This window comes from Oncorhynchus mykiss, chromosome 7 (genome assembly GCF_057628025.1).
Source record: "Oncorhynchus mykiss isolate SJ-2025 chromosome 7, ASM5762802v1, whole genome shotgun sequence".
Classification (NCBI taxonomy): Eukaryota; Metazoa; Chordata; class Actinopteri; order Salmoniformes; family Salmonidae; genus Oncorhynchus; species Oncorhynchus mykiss.
The window spans coordinates 4,350,009-4,370,575 of record NC_143028.1 but is presented as its reverse complement, the minus strand read 5'-3'; the positions used below and the strand labels follow the sequence as shown (position 1 = coordinate 4,370,575).

The window sequence follows — 20,567 nt, the reverse complement described above, 5'->3', positions numbered from 1 at the left end:
TATCAGCTGATGTAAGAAGGGCTTTATCAATACATTTGATTTGATTTGAGCTACATACATTCAATGATGCATATCATGAAATCAAATATGTGAACGATTCTGATATTACAAAGGATAGCGAAAAATGTATTATAACAGGTAAATATAGGGACCAAATGTCATATTTAAGATACAATACATGGCCAAAAGTATTTGGACAGCTGCTTGTCGAAAATCTAATTCCAAAACTGTTGCCACAAAGTTGGAAGCACAGAATTTTCTAGAATGTCATTGTATGTTGTAGCGTTAAGATTTCCCTTCACTGGAACTAAGGGCCCTAGCCTGAACCATGAAAAAGAACCCCAGAACATTATTCCTCCTCCACCAAACTTTACATTTGGCACTATGTATTGGGGCAGGTAGTGTTTTCCTGGCATCTGCCAAACCCAGATTCGTCCAGATGGTGAAGCGTGATTCATCACTCAAGAGAATGCATTTCCACTGCTCCAGAGTCCAATGGCGACGAGCTTTACACCACTCCAGCCGACGCTTGGCATTGTGCATGGTGATCTTAGGCTTTTGTGCATCTGCTCGGCCATGGAAACCCATTTCATGAAGCTCTCGACTAACAGTTATTGCGCTGATTCTGCTCCCAGAGGCAGTTTGGAACTCGGTAGTGAGTGTTGCAGCCGAGGACAGAATTTGTTTAAGCACTAAGGACTTGGCGGTCCAGTTCTGTGAGCTTGTGTGGCCTACCACTTACCGGCTGAGACATTCTTATTCCTAGAAGTTTACACTTCACAATAACAGCACTTACAGTTGCCCAGCTCTAACAGAGCAGAAATTTGAGGAACTGACTGAGCTCACTGAGCTCAGTACGGGCCATTCTACTGACATTGTTTGTCTATGGAGATTGCATGGCTGTGTGCTCGATTGTATACACGTCAGCAACTGGTGTGACTGAAATAGCCGAATCCACTCATTTGAAGGTGTGTCCACATTCTTTTGTCCATGTAGTGTAAGACATAGGCCTAATCCTCTGGTTCAGGTCTGGCCACCATCACCCAGATGTGGCAACTGTTTGCAGAGCAGTGGGAGTGAGCTGTTGGAGTGAGTGGGAGTGAGCTGTTGGAGTGAGTGGGAGTCATATGAGCTGGCATTGTTTGCCTCAAACCGCTTCAGTTTTGGGTGATTCAGGTAAGCCACGATGCTGCTGAAAAAAAATTGTGCACTTTGGGCCATTTCAAATGTCATTTCTGCCGCTGGTAAGTTTGTTTCGAAAACATATATTTTGAATCTAGCGTTACAGTTAGTTAAATGATAAAGTCATATTTTTTTTTAAAGATGGAGAGGTGCAAAATGTCAGTTGTTGTCTTTCCTTTATGTATTGTCATTCGATGTTTAAGTCTTCTTGTCGAAGGATGATGCTCACCTGGTGCTTGACAGAGCAAGGCGCGCCAACAGCGGCTACTTGGAGGAGTTGTTTCAGGGCAACATCGAGCGCGAGTGTGTCGAGCAAATTTGTAACTATGAAGAGGCTCGGGAAGTTTTCGAGGACGACGCCCAAACGGTGCAATTTTGTAGTAATTTCACTTGGTGAAATATTTGCTATTACTTTGATTGAAGCAGTATTTTATTTTATTTGAATGAAATATTTAGCAATGCATAGGAACATGTGAGAATTCCAGAGAACTCTTAAAACTGACTATGTATGGTTTGTTTCCACAGAAAAGGTTTTGGTTGAAATACACGGGTAAATCAGATTTTTCTATGTGGACTGTACACAAAAAATTCCAACCAGCCTAAAATATATGATAGAGTATTGCTTTCAAATGTGCTTTCATTCATTTTCATAAAATGCTAATTATATTGTTGTATAAAATCCAATATGGTACTACCATGTATGTTATCACATTCCTAATTTATTTGCACAAGAAATGTCCAGCATGTCAAATAGCAAATGTCATATCCTTTACCCTATTGATTGATCCCTCTAAGGTCAGGATCCCTGCCTGGTCAACCCATGCAAAAACAATGGAACTTGTGTTTACATGGATGACTCTTACACATGTCAGTGTCTGGGAGGCTATGTAGGAAAATACTGTCAGACAGGTAGGAAGAGAATTCCTAACTGCCATTTTTATACCAATAGTTTACGCCAGTGTTTCTTAATCCTGGTCCTGGGGTCCCAAAGGGGTGCACATTTCTGGTTTTGCCCTAGCACTGCACACCTGATTCCACTAATCAAATGTTAGATAATGAGTTGATTAGTTGAATCAAATCTAATGTTTTTGTCACATGCTCCGAATACAACAGACCTTACAGTAAAATGCTTACAGACAAGCCCTTAACCAACAATGCAGTTTTAAGAAAAATAAGAAAGTATGTGTGCTCAGATGTGTAGTGCTAGGGCAAAAACCAAAATGTGCACCCCCTTTGGGTTTCCAGGACCAGGATTAAGCAACACCGGTTTTCACAATAGTTTCATTCCAATAGTTTATTGTAATTCCGCAGTAGTAAGAGCACCCTAATGTGAAGTGTTGCCCACATTTGCTAGTGGGCTGATATTATATGTTGACCGCATTCTGCTCATCCTACTTGCCTTTCCCCTTTCTCCCAACATACTGTAGTGTTTGAGGACACCCTGAAATGCCTCTCCCTTAACGGGGAGTGCGAGCACTTCTGTAACAGTTCTGGGTCAAGACGCAAGTGTTCCTGCGCTCCTGGTTATGCCCTGGGAGAGGACGGAAGAGAGTGTGTTGCCCAAGGTACTAACTGTAACGGACAGTAGATGAGCCCAGATGTTTTGTTTAAGACGGGAAATCCCTGTTTGTTACGAACAGACTGTAATATTAACAGAACCAAAAGGAGCCAGCATGCATTTGTTGATGTATGATTAGAGTTAGAAACAACAACTCGTCTGTCTGTCTATTATCAGTTCAGTATCCGTGTGGTAAAATCCCAGGCTTGGAAGCTCCGATGAGCCAGGCACGAGTCAAACTAGTCGGTGGGAACCACTGTCCCAAAGGAGCCTGTCCATGGCAGGTAACACATCAACGCCTGGCTGGAGAGCACAATGGATCCATCCACCTCTTTCACATTTGATTGGCCAATACTACCCTTCTACATTTTCGTAATTTAGCAGACACACTTATCCAGAGGGATTTAGAGTAGTGAGGGCATTTTTTGTGCTTGTCCCCCATGGGAATTAAACCCACCATGCTGGAATTGCAAGCACCATGATCTACCAACTAAGCCACACAGGGCATTATGTGGCATAGTTGGTAGAATAACTAATCCACAGTCAATCCCATACAACCACTATCCTTGAAGTCAAAGGGTGTAATATTAACTAGGTTAGTATCTATTACCACCTCTTCCATTAGGCATTATATAATTCCACAGTATTATTTTGGTTTATGTACAATGAGATGTGATGGATGAGTGGCCAATTTGTCTTTGTGATGGGACTGGTGGTTGCAGATCCTATTGGAGCATAAAGGCACTAGTCTGTGTGGTGGGGTCATAGTTCATCCTGACTGGGTCATCACTGCTGCCCACTGTGTCGTGGATAGAGACACCAAGGACCTGATGGTGGTCGCAGGTAGGTTACGGTGTGGGTTGTGTGCCTTTCATAGAGCATCTAGAAACATATAGTGAGAACATTATTTGTGTCCCTATGTCACATAACAAAACACTGTCCTAATGAACAACAGTTTCCAGGGGAACACAACATTGACGTAGAAGAGGGCAGCGAGCAGAGGATCCCCGTGGCCAGAGCCATACCCTACAACCTGTACGACCCAGCAACAGGTGACAGTGACATCGCCCTGCTGCGTCTGAGAGGGCGTGTAACTCTGGGCCCTGACGCTGTACCCATCTGCCTGCCTCAGCAACACTTCGCCAAGAGCGAGCTGGCGGCCGTCCGCTTTCACACCCTTAGCGGCTGGGGGAAGCGCACCAACGGGGGCAACGATCCCAAACCTGGCACCCCGCCAGCCCCCTCCTCACGCTTCCTCCGCAGGCTAGCCGTGCCCATCCTGCCCAACTCTGAGTGCACCCTCAAGAGCGGCTTCAACTTCACCCAGAACATGCTGTGTGCCGGCTACATGAAGGGGAACCAGGAGGCCTGTAGGGGGTACGACGGGAGCCCCCTGGTCACTTACTACGGGACCACCCACTTCCTGATGGGCGTGGTGGGCTGGGGGAAGGGCTGCCCCAAACAGGGTTTCTATGGCGTCTACACTACCGTAGCCAACTACCTGGACTGGGCTGAGGAGGTGATGAATACTCCTTCAGTCGTTGCCCCGGTGCCTTCAGTCAGTGCCCCGGCGATGCCATTCCTGCTAGAGATGGCATTAGATGAGGTTCAGATTCAGCAGGCTACGGAGAAGTTATTGCCACCACCTCCCAATGTGCAGAGCATTGGCTAACTCCCATTCAATTTGTCACCAGTCACCACACAACACCAATTGTCATTACAGTGAATCTATTGTCACATAACATGAATAGATATTTTTATAGTACATGGAAGCTACAGTATATCATGCTAATGGTGTAGCATATCGTCCTGTTTCATCACTTTGTAATCAGACATCTTTTCACTCTGCTATTCTTTTCATTTGACTCTTAATGTGAAGTGTTTATTTCAAGTGGTGATTTGGATGACCTGATGCCATACAGAATGTTTGACCTGATGCCATACAGAATGTTTGACCTGATGCCATACAGAATGTTTGACCTGATGCCATACAGAATGTTTGACCTGATGCCATACAAAATGTTTGACCTGATGCCATACAAAATGTTTGACCTGATGCCATACAGAATGTTTGACCTGATGCCATACAGAATGTTTGACCTGATGCCATACAGAATGTTTGACCTGATGCCATACAGAATGTTTGACCTGATTCCATACAGAATGTTTGAGCTGATGCCATACAGAATGTTTGACCTGATGCCATACAGAATGTTTGACCTGATGCCATACAGAATGTTTGACTGATGCCATACAGAATGTTTGACGTGATGTCATACAGAATGTTTGACGTGATGTCATACAGAATGTTTGACGTGATGCCATACAGAATGTTTGACCTGATGCCATACAGAATGTTTGACCTGATGCCATACAGAATGTTTGACCTGATGCCATACAGAATGTTTGACCTGATGCCATACAGAATGTTTGACCTGATGCCATACAGAATGTTTGACCTGATGCCATACAGAATGTTTGACCTGATGCCATACAGAATGTTTGACCTGATGCCATACAGAATGTTTGACCTGATGCCATACAGAATGTTTGACCTGACGCCATACAGAATGTTTGACCTGACGCCATACAGAATGTTTGACGTGATGCCATACAGAATGTTTGACCTGATGCCATACAGAATGTTTGACTGATGCCATACAGAATGTTTGACCTGATGCCATACAGAATGTTTGACCTGATGTCATACAGAATGTTTGACTGATGCCATACAGAATGTTTGACTGATGCCATACAGAATGTTTGACCTGATGCCATACAGAATGTTTGACCTGACGCCATACAGAATGTTTGACCTGACGCCATACAGAATGTTTGACCTGATGCCATACAGAATGTTTGACCTGATGCCATACAGAATGTTTGACGTGATGCCATACAGAATGTTTGACGTGATGCCATACAGAATGTTTGCTTCCCAATACGTACATTTACTTCCAAAGTTTCCTCTCTGATAGCTGATGAATAAATACTTCAGCAGTAGCTCATCTACATGGTATTTTCTCTGAAATGCATATTATCTGAGTCATACGCATTTCTTTAGATTTGCCGTTTAAGGCACCACAACACAGCAGGCTAAACCATTGGAATAATAAGATAATTTGTGTTTACCTAAATATTCATGTTAACTTGCTGGGACAACTCAACAAATAGCAGATCACACCTTTAATCTTAGCATGCTGAGTATTGCTATACAACAGACTATTGCAGATGGCAATGATAAAACCAATATACTACCAGATATGGATCTCTTGGACTGGTATTACTTCCCAGTATGACCGATTTCCCTAAAACAAATATGTAGTTCGGCTATTTGTAACATTGTACTTTCAATCATGAGTCAGTCTGGGTAAATAATTAGATCAGATGGCAAACATTAACCAAATCCTATAGTTTTTAAGATGAGATCCACAATAGAATGTTCCATTGTTGCATGTGAACATTCCAACTTGTCTCAACATTCCTTTATCAGCCTGTGAACATTGTATTGCTTAGACTCCCATACAACAAGATACACTGCTCAAAAAAATAAAGGGAACACTAAAATAACACATCCTAGATCTGAATGAATGAAATATTCTTATTAAATACTTTTTTCCATACATACGGTAGTTGAATGTGCTGACAACAAAATCACACAAAAATTATCAATGGAAATCAAATTTATCAACCCATGGAGGTCTGGATTTGGAGTCACACTCAAAATTAAAGTGGAAAACCACACTAGAGGCTGATCCAACTTTGATGTAATGTCCTTAAAACAAGTCAAAATGAGGCTCAGTAGTGTGTGTGGCCTCCGCGTGCCTGTATGACCTCCCTACAACGCCTGGGCATGCTCCTGATGAGGTGGCGGATGGTCTCCTGAGGGATCTCCTCCCAGACCTGGACTAAAGCATCCGCCAACTCCTGGACAGTCTGTGGTGCAACGTGGCGTTGGTGGATGGAGCGAGACATGATGTCCCAGATGTGCTCAATTGGATTCAGGTCTGGGAAATGGGCGGGCCAGTCCATAGCATCAATGCCTTCCTCTTGCAGGAGTTGCTGACACACTCCAGCCACATGAGGTCTAGCATTGTCTTGCATTAGGAGGAACCCAGGGCCAACCGCACCAGCATATGGTCTCACAAGGGGTTTGAGGATCTCATCTCGGTACTTAATGGCAGTCAGGCTACCTCTGGCGAGCACATGGAGGGCTGTGCGGCCACCCCAAAGAAATGCCACCCCACACCATGACTGACCCACCGCCAAACCGGTCATGCTGGAGGATGTTGCAGGCAGCAGAACGTTCTCCACGGCGTCTCCAGACTGTCACGTCTGTCACATGTGCTCAGTGTGAACCTGCTTTCATCTGTGAAGAGCATAGGGCGCCCGTGGCGAATTTGCCAATCTTGGTGTTCTCTGGTAAATGCCAAACGTCCTGCACGGTGTTGGGCTGTAAGCACAACCCCCACCTGTGGACGCCGGGCCCTCATACCACCCTCCAGGAGTCTGTTTCTGACCGTTTGAGTAGACACATGCACATTTGTGGCCTGCTGGAGGTCATTTTGCAGGGCTCTGGCAGTGCTCCTCCTGCTCCTCCTTGCACAAAGGCGGAGGTAGCGGTCCTGCTGCTGAGTTGTTGCCCTCCTACGGCCTCCTCCACGTCTCCTGATGTACTGGCCTGTCTCCTGGTAGCGCCTCCATGCTCTGGACACTACGCTGAGAGACACAGCAAACCTTCTTGCCACAGCTCGCATTGATGTGCCATCCTGGATGAGCTGCACTACCTGAGCCACTTGTGTGGGTTGTAGACTCCGTCTCATGCTACCACTAGAGTGAAAGCACCGCCAGCATTCAAAAGTGACCAAAACATCAGCCAGGAAGCATAGGTACTGAGAAGTGGTCTGTGGTCACCACCTGTAGAACCACTCCTTTATTGGGGGTGTCTTGCTAAATGCCTATAATTTCCACCTGTTGTCTATTCCATTTGCACAACAGCATGTGACATTTATTGTCAATCAGTGTTGCTTCCTAAGTGGACAGTTTGATTTCACAGAAGTGTGATTGACTTGGAGTTACATTGTGTTGTTTAAGTGTTCCCTTTATTTTTTTGAGCAGTGTATATAAAGGTGTGAAAAACATAGTAATTTACTGTTTAGGAGATAGGCTATCGTATATCAATTTGATCAGGGGCTTGTGGGGAACAATTTAATACCATCAAACCTTTGCCACCCAAAAGTTGATTTTTTTTCTGCTGGCCCATGGACTAGAACAGGCATTGAAACAAGCAAGCAAATCTATAAAGTTGGTTAAATCCTTTGTAGCCTAGCTACTTTCTCCTGTTGTGCATCAGTGGGTCTATTTACACTGGGGGTACCTCTGGACCCTCCAAACAAGAAATAGGCCCTAGCTGTCTCTGCCTGTCTCTCCACTGGGATTCTCTGCCTCTAACCCTATTACAGTCACTGGCTTACTAGTGCTCTTCCATGCCGTCCCTAGGAGGGGTGCGTCACTTGAGTGGGTTGAGTCACTGATGTGATCTTCCTGTCTGGGTTGGCACCCCCCCTTGGGTTGTGCCGTGGCGGAGATCTTTGTGGGCTATACTCGGCCTTGTCTCAGGATGGTAAATTGGTGGTTGAAGATATCCCTCTAGTGGTGTGGGGGCTGTGTTTTTGCAAAGTGGGTGGGCTTATATCCTGCCTGTTTGGCCCTGTCCGGGGGTATCGTTGGATGGGGCCACAGTGTCTCCCGACCCCTCCTGTCTCAGCCTCCAGTATTTATGCTGCAGTAGTTTATGTGTCGCGGGTCTAGGGCCAGTCTGTTATATCTGGAGTATTCCTCCTGTCTTATCAGGTGCCTTGTGTGAATTTAAGTATGTTCTCTCTAATTCTCTCTCTCTTTCTCTCTTTCTCTCAGAGGACCTGAGCCCTACGACTATGCCTCAGGATGACCTGGCCTGATGACTCCTTGCTGTCCCCAGTCCACCTGGCCGTACTGCTGCTCCAGTTTCAACTGTTCTGCCTGCGGCTATGGAACCCTGACCTGTTCACCGGACATGCTACCTGTCCCAGACTTGCTGTTTTCAACTCTCTAGAGACAGCAGGAGCGGTAGAGATACTCTGAATGATCAGATATGAAAAGCCAACTGACATTTACTCCTGAGGTGCTGACCTGTTGCACCCTCGACAACCACTGTGATTATTATTATTTGACCCTGCTGGTCATCTATGAACATTTGAACATGTTGGCTATGTTCTGTTAAAATCTCCACCCGGCACAGCCAGAAGAGGACTGACCACCCCTCATAGCCTGGTTCCTCTCTAGGTTTCTTCCTAGGTTCTGGCCTTTCATGGGAGTTTTTCCTAGCCACCGTGCTTCTACACCTGCATTGCTTGCTGTTTGGGGTTTTACGCTGGGTTTCTGTACAGCGCTTTGAGATATCAGCTGATGTAAGAAGGGCTTTATCAATACATTTGATTTGATTTGAGCTACATACATTCAATTATGCATATCATGAAATCAAATATGTGAACGATTCTGATATTACAAAGGATAGTGAAAAATGTATTATAACAGGTAAATATAGGGATCAAATGTCATATTTAAGATACAATACATGGCCAAAAGTATTTGGACAGCTGCTTGTCGAAAATCTCATTCCAAAACTGTTGCCACAAAGTTGGAAGCACAGAATTTTCTAGAATGTCATTGTATGTTGTAGCGTTAAGATTTCCCTTCACTGGAACTAAGGGCCCTAGCCTGAACCATGAAAAAGAACCCCAGAACATTATTCCTCCTCCACCAAACTTTACATTTGGCACTATGCATTGGGGCAGGTAGTGTTTTCCTGGCATCTGCCAAACCCAGATTCGTCCAGATGGTGAAGCGTGATTCATCACTCAAGAGAATGCATTTCCACTGCTCCAGAGTCCAATGGCGACGAGCTTTACACCACTCCAGCCGACGCTTGGCATTGTGCATGGTGATCTTAGGCTTTTGTGCATCTGCTCGGCCATGGAAACCCATTTCATGAAGCTCTCGACTAACAGTTATTGCGCTGATTCTGCTCCCAGAGGCAGTTTGGAACTCGGTAGTGAGTGTTGCAGCCGAGGACAGAATTTGTTTAAGCACTAAGGACTTGGCGGTCCAGTTCTGTGAGCTTGTGTGGCCTACCACTTACCGGCTGAGACATTCTTATTCCTAGAAGTTTACACTTCACAATAACAGCACTTACAGTTGCCCAGCTCTAACAGAGCAGAAATTTGAGGAACTGACTGAGCTCACTGAGCTCAGTACGGGCCATTCTACTGACATTGTTTGTCTATGGAGATTGCATGGCTGTGTGCTCGATTGTATACACGTCAGCAACTGGTGTGACTGAAATAGCCGAATCCACTCATTTGAAGGTGTGTCCACATTCTTTTGTCCATGTAGTGTAAGACATCATAGGCCTAATCCTCTGGTTCAGGTCTGGCCACCATCACCCAGATGTGGCAACTGTTTGCAGAGCAGTGGGAGTGAGCTGTTGGAGTGGGTGGGAGTGAGCTTTTGGAGTGGGTGGGAGTGAGCTGTTGGAGTGAGTGGGAGTCATATGAGCTGGCATTGTTTGCCTCAAACCGCTTCAGTTTTGGGTGATTCAGGTAAGCCACGATGCTGCTGAAAAAAAATTGTGCACTTTGGGCCATTTCAAATGTCATTTCTGCCGCTGGTAAGTTTGTTTCGAAAACATATATTTTGAATCTAGCGTTACAGTTAGTTAAATGATAAAGTCATATTTTTTTTTAAAGATGGAGAGGTGCAAAATGTCAGTTGTTGTCTTTCCTTTATGTATTGTCATTCGATGTTTAAGTCTTCTTGTCGAAGGATGATGCTCACCTGGTGCTTGACAGAGCAAGGCGCGCCAACAGCGGCTACTTGGAGGAGTTTATTCCGGGCAACATCGAGCGCGAGTGTGTCGAGCAAATTTGTAACTATGAAGAGGCTCGGGAAGTTTTCGAGGACGACGCCCAAACGGTGCAATTTTGTAGTAATTTCACTTGAAATATTTGCTATTACTTTGATTGAAGCACTATTTTATTTTATTTGAATGAAATATTTAGCAATGCATAGGAACATGTGAGAATTCCAGAGAACTCTTAAAACTGACTATGTATGGTTTGTTTCCACAGAAAAGGTTTTGGTTGATATACACGGGTAAATCAGATTTTTCTATGTGGACTGTACACAAACAATTCCAACCAGCCTAAAATATATGATAGAGTATTGCTTTCAAATGTGCTTTCATTCATTTTCATAAAATGCTAATTATATTGTTGTATAAAATCCAATATGGTACTACCATGTATGTTATCACATTCCTAATTTATTTGCACAAGAAATGTCCAGCATGTCAAATAGCAAATGTCATATCCTTTACCCTATTGATTGATCCCTCTAAGGTCAGGATCCCTGCCTGGTCAACCCATGCAAAAACAATGGAACTTGTGTTTACATGGATGACTCTTACACATGTCAGTGTCTGGGAGGCTATGTAGGAAAATACTGTCAGACAGGTAGGAAGAGAATTCCTAACTGCCATTTTTATACCAATAGTTTACGCCAGTGTTTCTTAATCCTGGTCCTGGGGTCCCAAAGGGGTGCACATTTCTGGTTTTGCCCTAGCACTGCACACCTGATTCCACTAATCAAATGTTAGATAATGAGTTGATTAGTTGAATCAAATCTAATGTTTTTGTCACATGCTCCGAATACAACAGACCTTACAGTAAAATGCTTACAGACAAGCCCTTAACCAACAATGCAGTTTTAAGAAAAATAAGAAAGTATGTGTGCTCAGATGTGTAGTGCTAGGGCAAAAACCAAAATGTGCACCCCCTTTGGGTTTCCAGGACCAGGATTAAGCAACACCGGTTTTCACAATAGTTTCATTCCAATAGTTTATTGTAATTCCGCAGTAGTAAGAGCACCCTAATGTGAAGTGTTGCCCACATTTGCTAGTGGGCTGATATTATATGTTGACCGCATTCTGCTCATCCTACTTGCGTTTCCCCTTTCTCCCAACATACTGTAGTGTTTGAGGACACCCTGAAATGCCTCTCCCTTAACGGGGAGTGCGAGCACTTCTGTAACAGTTCTGGGTCAAGACGCAAGTGTTCCTGCGCTCCTGGTTATGCCCTGGGAGAGGACGGAAGAGAGTGTGTTGCCCTCGGTACTAACTGTAACGGACAGTAGATGAGCCCAGATGTTTTGTTTAAGACGGGAAATCCCTGTTTGTTACGAACAGACTGTAATATTAACAGAACCAAAAGGAGCCAGCATGTATTTGTTGATGTATGAATAGAGTTAGAAACAACAACTCGTCTGTCTGTCTATTATCAGTTCAGTATCCGTGTGGTAAAATCCCAGGCTTGGAAGCTCCGATGAGCCAGGCACGAGTCAAACTAGTCGGTGGGAACCACTGTCCCAAAGGAGCCTGTCCATGGCAGGTAACACATCAACGCCTGGCTGGAGAGCACAATGGATCCATCCACCTCTTTCACATTTGATTGGCCAATACTACCCTTCTACATTTTCGTAATTTAGCAGACACACTTATCCAGAGGGATTTAGAGTAGTGAGGGCATTTTTTGTGCTTGTCCCCCATGGGAATTAAACCCACCATGCTGGAATTGCAAGCACCATGATCTACCAACTAAGCCACACAGGGCATTATGTGGCATAGTTGGTAGAATAACTAATCCACAGTCAATCCCATACAACCACTATCCTTGAAGTCAAAGGGTGTAATATTAACTAGGTTAGTATCTATTACCACCTCTTCCATTAGGCATTATATAATTCCACAGTATTATTTTGGTTTATGTACAATGAGATGTGATGGATGAGTGGCCAATTTGTCTTTGTGATGGGACTGGTGGTTGCAGATCCTATTGGAGCATAAAGGCACTAGTCTGTGTGGTGGGGTCATAGTTCATCCTGACTGGGTCATCACTGCTGCCCACTGTGTCGTGGATAGAGACACCAAGGACCTGATGGTGGTCGCAGGTAGGTTACGGTGTGGGTAGTGTGCCTTTCATAGAGCATCTAGAAACATATAGTGAGAACATTATTTGTGTCCCTATGTCACATAACAAAACACTGTCCTAATGAACAACAGTTTCCAGGGGAACACAACATTGACGTAGAAGAGGGCAGCGAGCAGAGGATCCCCGTGGCCAGAGCCATACCCTACAACCTGTACGACCCAGCAACAGGTGACAGTGACATCGCCCTGCTGCGTCTGAGAGGGCGTGTAACTCTGGGCCCTGACGCTGTACCCATCTGCCTGCCTCAGCAACACTTCGCCAAGAGCGAGCTGGCGGCCGTCCGCTTTCACACCCTTAGCGGCTGGGGGAAGCGCACCAACGGGGGCAACGATCCCAAACCTGGCACCCCGCCAGCCCCCTCCTCACGCTTCCTCCGCAGGCTAGCCGTGCCCATCCTGCCCAACTCTGAGTGCACCCTCAAGAGCGGCTTCAACTTCACCCAGAACATGCTGTGTGCCGGCTACATGAAGGGGAACCAGGAGGCCTGTAGGGGGTACGACGGGAGCCCCCTGGTCACTTACTACGGGACCACCCACTTCCTGATGGGCGTGGTGGGCTGGGGGAAGGGCTGCCCCAAACAGGGTTTCTATGGCGTCTACACTGCCGTAGCCAACTACCTGGACTGGGCTGAGGAGGTGATGAATACTCCTTCAGTCGTTGCCCCGGTGCCTTCAGTCAGTGCCCCGGTGATGCCATTCCTGCTAGAGATGGCATTAGATGAGGTTCAGATTCAGCAGGCTACGGAGAAGTTATTGCCACCACCTCCCAATGTGCAGAGCATTGGCTAACTCCCATTAAATTTGTCACCAGTCACCACACAACACCAATTGTCATTACAGTGAATCTATTGTCACATAACATGAAGAAATATTTTTATAGTACATGGAAGCTACAGTATATCATGCTAATGGTGTAGCATATCGTCCTGTTTCATCACTTTGTAATCAGACATCTTTTCACTCTGCTATTCTTTTCATTTGACTCTTAATGTGAAGTGTATATTTCAAGTGGTGATTTGGATGACCTGATGCCATACAGAATGTTTGACCTGATGCCATACAGAATGTTTGACGTGATGCCATACAGAATGTTTGACCTGATGCCATACAGAATGTTTGACTGATGCCATACAGAATGTTTGACCTGATGCCGTACAGAATGTTTGACCTGATGCCATACAGAATGTTTGACCTGATGCCATACAGAATGTTTGACGTAACGCCATACAGAATGTTTGACCTGATGCCGTACAGAATGTTTGACCTGATGCCATACAGAATGTTTGACGTGACGCCATACAGAATGTTTGACCTGACGCCATACAGAATGTTTGACCTGACGCCATACAGAATGTTTGACCTGACGCCATACAGAATGTTTGACGTGATGCCATACAGAATGTTTGACCTGATGCCATACAGAATGTTTGACCTGATGCCATACAGAATGTTTTACCTGATGCCATACAGAATGTTTGACGTGATGCCATACAGAATGTTTGACCTGATGCCATACAGAATGTTGACTGATGCCATACAGAATGTTTGACCTGATGCCATACAGAATGTTTGACTGATGCCATACAGAATGTTTGACCTGATGCCGTACAGAATGTTTGACCTGATGCCATACAGAATGTTTGACCTGATGCCATACAGAATGTTTGACGTGATGCCATACAGAATGTTTGACGTGATGCCATACAGAATGTTTGACTGATGCCATACAGAATGTTTGACCTGATGCCATACAGAATGTTTGACTGATGCCATACAGAATGTTTGACCTGATGCCATACAGAATGTTTGACTGATGCCATACAGAATGTTTGATGTGATGCCATACAGAATGTTTGACCTGATGCCATACAGAGTGTTTGACCTGATGCCATACAGAATGTTTGACTGATGCCATACAGAATGTTTGACGTGATGCCGTACAGAATGTTTGACCTGATGCCGTACAGAATGTTTGACCTGATGCCGTACAGAATGTTTGACTGATGCCATACAGAATGTTTGACCTGATGCCATACAGAATGTTTGACTGATGCCATACAGAATGTTTGACCTGATGCCATACAGAATGTTTGACCTGATGCCATACAGAATGTTTGACCTGATGCCATACAGAATGTTTGACCTGATGCCATACAGAATGTTTGACCTGATGCCATACAGAATGTTTGACTGATGCCATACAGAATGTTTGACGTGATGCCATACAGAATGTTTGACTGATGCCATACAGAATGTTTGACGTGATGCCATACAGAATGTTTGACTGATGCCATACAGAATGTTTGACTGATGCCATACAGAATGTTTGACGTGATGCCATACAGAATGTTTGACCTGATGCCATACAGAATGTTTGACTGATGCCATACAGAATGTTTGACGTGATGCCATACAGAATGTTTGACTGATGCCATACAGAATGTTTGACGTGATGCCATACAGAATGGTTGACGTGATGCCATACAGAATGTTTGACTGATGCCATACAGAATGTTTGACTGATGCCATACAGAATGTTTGACCTGATGCCATACAGAATGTTTGACTGATGCCATACAGAATGTTTGACGTGATGCCATACAGAATGTTTGACCTGATGCCATACAGAATGTTTGCTTCCCAATACGTACATTTACTTCCAAAGTTTCCTCTCTGATAGCTGAAGAATAAATATTACTTGCTGACAAACTAAATCTTTGCCTCATTTGTGTTATTTGTGTTATTTGTGTGTGTGAGTGTGTGTGAGTGAATGAAAAGTCCAAATGTATCCATAGCCACACTTCAGCAGTAGCTCATCTACATGGTATTTTCTCTGAAATGCATATTATCTGAGTCATACGCATTTCTTTAGATTAGCTGTTTAAGGCACCACAACACAGCAGGCTAAACCATTGGAATAGATACCTTAGTGTCAATATTAGCTCAGTGATTTGGACCTCAGAACACTGATCACATGATCACTGAGGATTTTGTGCCCCTTCCTGAGAGCTGTTCTGATTGGCTCAAATAAGGGCTGTCTGTCATGCTGAAGAGTGCAGAGCTAAATGGTGGTCTGGACAAGGCCTTGCCTCTCTGAATGGTGAAGACTGGATTTGAAGTGAGTCCTCCCTCTCTCTCTCTCTCTCTTCCCTTCTCTCTCCACTCTTTCTCTCAAACATCCCTAATCCCTCTTTTTTTACCCTCTTGTCCTCCCCCTTTCTTTCTCTCTTCTCCTTTTTATTTTCTACCCCCCCCCCCCCCCACACACACACACACAAACACACACACACATTCCTTCCTCTCCCTCTCTCTTCAGCATGTTCTCTCTCTTCCTGTCTCTCAGGTCATTGCCCTCCCTCTCCGCCCGCTCTCTCCAGAGTTGTGCTCCACAGAGCAGCCAGGAGTAGAGAGGTGCCTCACCCAGAGATCAGGCCATGTTTCGGCTGTCCCAAACCTGTTTCCTTCTCCTGCTGCTGCACGTCGTGGCCTCCGAGGGTACGTTCAAACACCCCACCGTCTCAAACGGTTGACAAATAGTTATGTAGAGAGAAAGTGAGGGAGACTCTGGGGTTTAGTCAGTGTCAGTTATTGCGGTCAGTGTGTGAGTACGTGTGAGGGCTGGTGACTGGGATGTGTGTGTTGATATATTTTATGGTGTGTCTGTATCTCTGATTGCTTTGATGATTGTGATGACTGTGTGCTAGACACGCATGCTGTGATGATGACAACAGCCTAATTGATGGAAAAGATGATAATGATGATGACGATGACGATGACAGTCATTAATATGGTGATGATTATGGTAATGATAGTGATGATGATGACGATGATGGTGATGAAGATGGTGATGATGATAGTGATGAAGATGGTGATGATGATGAAGATGACGATGGTGATGATGATGATGAAGATGACGATGGTGATGACGATGATGATGGTGCCCTGCTGCCACTGATACCGATTTTTCCCTGTGTCCCCAGTCTTCCTGAACAGTGACGATGCTAACCAGGTTCTGAACCGGCGGCGGCGGGCCAACAGCCCATTTGAGGAGTGGCGGCAGGGAGACATGGAGAGAGAGTGTATCGAGGAACGCTGTGACAGAGAGGAGGCTAGGGAGATCTTTGAGGACGACAAACTGACTGTAAATTGCCATTCTCCATCTTTGTTTCTATCTATCTCTCTTTAAACCGGAAACACATGTCTGTCTGCGTTCCAGTCACATAAATCACAATCCTGTTTAGTCACTCCTCACTTTGCACTCATTCACACCACCTTTACACGCTCATGATTTCAACCAGAAATTCCTTTGTTTTTGGAATCTTGACCTTTCTGGTTTGAATTTGTGATGTTTGTGTCTCTTTTTACCTCTTTCCCTCAGACTGAATTCTGGAACACATATTACGGTAAGGCCCAGGAGTCTGTTGAGGCTAAGGGTTGGCGCAAGAGGCTAGGGATTGGATCACATGGAGTTTTCTGATTAGAGCTGGGTTGGAGTCAGGTTGGGGTCAGATTGGGGTCAACCTAGTCAGATCAGGAAGTAAAGGACTCACGACCACACACCAAAACAATGGGCTATTTTCAATTCATGAATTGATTGTTTGCAGTGTGTTTGGTGTTGCTGTGCTGTTAGGTCCATGGCAAGAAATAAACTGTGTTTCACAGATGGAGATGCCTGTGTTTCTAAGCCATGTGTCCACAATGGCGTCTGCAAGGACGGGATTGGGATGTACACCTGCTTCTGTCTCGCTGGATTCCAGGGGTACAACTGTGAGATTGGTATGTCTTCTTCTCCCTTTGCTCTTGAAATGACATAGACGCCAGAAATATCTTGACTCCAAGTTACTCCATAGTCAGAAACAACACCTGGCTCTAATCATGACTGTGATCTGTGTCTAATCTGGATCCGTGATGTGATGCTGTTCTGCAGCCATTCCTGAGCTGTGTGAGAATAAGAATGGAGACTGTGATCACTTCTGCCACGTGAAGAAGGACAGTGTGCAATGCTCCTGTGCTGATGGCTACTATCTGGACACAGACGACAAGTCCTGCCTTTCCAACGGTGGGTGGGTGGGTGGGTGGGTGGGTGGGTGAGTGGGTGGGTGGGTGGGTGAGTGGGTGGGTGGGTGAGTGAGTGAGTGAGTGAGTGAGTGAGTGAGTGAGTGAGTGAGTGAGTGAGTGAGTGAGTGAGTGAGTGAGAGAGAGAGAGAGAGAGAGAGAGAGACACAGACAGACAGACAGACAGACAGACAGACAGACAGACAGACATACATACATACATACATACATACATACATACATACATACATACATATACATACATACATACATGATCCATTCTCCATTCTCCAACATGGACTGGTAGTAGGTTGGAGGTTGGGCTTAGTTAGTACCTAATAACATTGTTGCCCTTTTGTCATTGAAGAGGCCTTTAAGTGTGGCTTTGTGGTATCCAAGAACACCCGCAGCATCTTCATCTACCAGCCTAACACCACTGCCACCAACACCACTGAAAAGACCAACATGATGGAGGACCCTATCAGGGAAACGGCCTGGAACGTAACCCAACAGAGAGAAATCCAATTTGCATTTGAGGATGACGTTATCGAAATGGTGAAGGAGAAGCCAGTCTTTGCCGAGGCGAGAGGCAACACCCGTATTGTCAATGGGGAGGAGTGTCCTCCTGGAGAATGTCCCTGGCAGGTAGAGTAGAGAAACCTCTAGTGGGGTTCCCTCTAAATAGCGTTCAGAGTTGTTTGTTTCTGCAACTCTGTCTTTCTCTTTCTCTCTATTTCTCTCTCTCTCTCATATATATATATCTCTTTGTCTCTCTTTCTTTCTCTCTCTCTCGCTTTCATTCTTTCTCTCTTTGTTTCTCTCTTTTTCTCTGTCTATCTGTTTCTCTCTTCCTCTATCTTTCTCTCTCTCCCTCTCATTCTTTCTCTCTCTCCTTCTCTCCCTCTCTCCACAGGCTTTCCTGGTAAACCACGAGGACAGGGGCTTCTGTGGAGGAACCATCCTGAATAAGTACTTCATCTTAACGGCAGCACATTGCATGAACCAGACACGCTCCTTTTACGTTGTCCTCGGTAGGTACCGTTAGCCAATCACCTTTAACAGTGGTCTCTACATCTGGGAATTGTTTTTAAGTGAATCATATCCTATATAATATAATTGTGCCATAATCACAAAACTTCATTATCAGAAAAGTATATTGCTGTGTACAGCATAGTTGCTAACTGGGTGAAATAACAACAGTCAATAACCATACCACCCATACATAGCCTAAGTTGTAGCAGCCTATCAAACGAATTTAATTGATTGAAATCAAACCTCCCCATTGGTCCATCTGCCTTCAGGAGAGTTTGACACGGAGGTGAAGGATGGGCGGGAGGCCATCCACCAGGTGGAACAGGTGTTCATCCACAGGTCCTACATCTCCACCACCTATCACAACGACATCTCCCTCGTCATGCTGAAGGACCCTATCAAGTTCACCCAGTTCATCCTCCCTGCCTGCCTGCCTGAACGAGACTTTGCAGAGAAGGTCTGTAGCATGATGTACTACACATAATTCTCTGTGTGACACATCTGGTTTTATCCAGTGATGCATATAAACATACAGTATATAATGAATCTGTCTATGGTTTATATCTTAGTAAAGATGTTCCTGAACCTAACATAATGGTGTCCTGTCTACTTATCAATACAAGGTGTTGATGAAACAGCACGACGGGCTGGTGAGTGGGTTCGGCCGTGTGGGGGAGGCCAAGCAGCCGTCCACCATCCTGCTGCGTCTGACCGTGCCCTACGTACCCCGGGCCACCTGCCTTCAGTCCAGCCAGCACAAGATCTCCAACCGCATGTTCTGCGCCGGCTACGATAAGGAGAAGAAGGACGCATGCCAGGGGGACAGCGGAGGACCCCACGTCACCCGTTACGGGGACACTTGGTTCGTGACGGGTGTGGTGAGCTGGGGCGAGGGGTGCGCCCGTGAGGGCAAGTACGGCATCTACACGCAGGTGTCCAAGTACATCGACTGGATCCGGGCGGTCATGGGGAAGTTTCTCCCCAAGGAGGGAGGGAAGAGGAAGACGAGGGGGGCAGGTAGAATGCACTCAATGATGTGGGTTTGAGGGAGACAAAGGAGAGAGGAGAACCAATCATTAAAGAGGCTTGGGGAATTATGGGCAATAAACATTGTTGTGTGGTTTATCATTGTTTTTCACAAAATGTATCCAAGACCAAGTAACTTAAGGTAAAGAAAAAAACATGTTTTGTTTGAATGTCCAGTTATCACATACCAACATTAAACTACATTACACAATATGAAGTTGAGTCAGGAGTGCCATTAGACAGAAATGTTCCTACTGTTCCTGTTTTTTTAAAGTACAAACTGAATCGATCGTATCAGAAAAACAGCAGGGTTCAAAGGTCACCATTGACTTGAATCATTGCTGGTGTAAGTACCGAGCACACAAGGATAGGTGGATTTGCTGTTTGCTCTACTGTGTGTACAGTCTAGAGTCCATCTGTGGGACATTGTGTTTGTGAAGACCTCATGTTATACAATGAATTTTACTGAACGTTTCATCTCAATTCATCTTCATAACATTAGCATATTAGTAGCATATTTGGTAGATATTATATTACATACAATTGCTAATGAGGCACCATCTTTAAACTATCTAGAGCTGGCACCAGCTACATTTATTACGTCAGGTGACAGGGAGATCCACATAAATT

General features: G+C 45.0%; 3 protein-coding genes across 5 annotated transcripts; all 3 read left to right on the top strand.

The window, feature by feature from the left end:
* The first annotated feature begins 1,069 nt into the window (after positions 1-1,069).
* On the top strand, positions 1,070-5,743 carry LOC110497014 (coagulation factor VII-like). Its single transcript, XM_036982185.2, has 8 exons — positions 1,070-1,244; positions 1,386-1,549; positions 1,708-1,732; positions 1,978-2,091; positions 2,610-2,747; positions 2,918-3,024; positions 3,463-3,583; positions 3,703-5,743. Exons 1-8 carry the CDS (start codon positions 1,187-1,189, stop codon positions 4,410-4,412), a joined length of 1,437 nt encoding a protein of 478 aa, XP_036838080.1. The 5' UTR covers positions 1,070-1,186; the 3' UTR covers positions 4,413-5,743.
* A 4,442-nt stretch (positions 5,744-10,185) lies between these two features.
* Positions 10,186-15,532, top strand: LOC118965221 (coagulation factor VII). The gene is made up of 8 exons (XM_036982184.2): positions 10,186-10,448; positions 10,590-10,753; positions 10,909-10,933; positions 11,179-11,292; positions 11,811-11,948; positions 12,119-12,225; positions 12,664-12,784; positions 12,904-15,532. Exons 1-8 carry the CDS (start codon positions 10,391-10,393, stop codon positions 13,611-13,613), a joined length of 1,437 nt encoding a protein of 478 aa, XP_036838079.2. The 5' UTR covers positions 10,186-10,390; the 3' UTR covers positions 13,614-15,532.
* A 308-nt stretch (positions 15,533-15,840) lies between these two features.
* On the top strand, positions 15,841-20,150 carry LOC110527200 (coagulation factor X). 3 transcript variants are annotated; one of them, XM_036982182.2, is made up of 10 exons: positions 15,841-15,942; positions 16,168-16,319; positions 16,805-16,965; positions 17,203-17,227; positions 17,487-17,600; positions 17,752-17,883; positions 18,247-18,524; positions 18,793-18,910; positions 19,181-19,368; positions 19,535-20,150. In XM_036982182.2, exons 2-10 carry the CDS (start codon positions 16,259-16,261, stop codon positions 19,955-19,957), a joined length of 1,500 nt encoding a protein of 499 aa, XP_036838077.1. In that variant the 5' UTR covers positions 15,841-15,942; positions 16,168-16,258; the 3' UTR covers positions 19,958-20,150. The 3 variants fall into 3 exon arrangements, with proteins under 3 accessions (XP_036838077.1, XP_090096007.1, XP_090096006.1); XM_090239881.1 differs by having other exon boundaries at positions 15,854-15,942; positions 16,141-16,319; XM_090239880.1 differs by lacking the exon at positions 15,841-15,942 and having other exon boundaries at positions 15,945-16,319.
* Positions 20,151-20,567: the final 417 nt, after the last annotated feature.

Bases quoted from the DNA above. Each gene is read 5' to 3' on its own strand.
- LOC118965221 (XM_036982184.2), top strand. From the start codon at position 10,391: ATGCTGCTGAAAAAAAATTGTGCACTTTGGGCCATTTCAAATGTCATT. The intron at 11,293-11,810 runs GTAGGAAGAGAA...AACATACTGTAG, and splicing joins AGGAAAATACTGTCAGACAG to TGTTTGAGGACACCCTGAAA. The intron at 11,949-12,118 runs GTACTAACTGTA...GTCTATTATCAG, and splicing joins AAGAGAGTGTGTTGCCCTCG to TTCAGTATCCGTGTGGTAAA.
- LOC110497014 (XM_036982185.2), top strand. From the start codon at position 1,187: ATGCTGCTGAAAAAAAATTGTGCACTTTGGGCCATTTCAAATGTCATT. The intron at 1,245-1,385 runs GTAAGTTTGTTT...TCGATGTTTAAG, and splicing joins AAATGTCATTTCTGCCGCTG to TCTTCTTGTCGAAGGATGAT. The intron at 1,550-1,707 runs GTGCAATTTTGT...TTGTTTCCACAG, and splicing joins TCGAGGACGACGCCCAAACG to AAAAGGTTTTGGTTGAAATA.
- LOC110527200 (XM_036982182.2), top strand. From the start codon at position 16,259: ATGTTTCGGCTGTCCCAAACCTGTTTCCTTCTCCTGCTGCTGCACGTC. The intron at 16,320-16,804 runs GTACGTTCAAAC...CTGTGTCCCCAG, and splicing joins GCACGTCGTGGCCTCCGAGG to TCTTCCTGAACAGTGACGAT. The intron at 19,369-19,534 runs GTCTGTAGCATG...TATCAATACAAG, and splicing joins AACGAGACTTTGCAGAGAAG to GTGTTGATGAAACAGCACGA.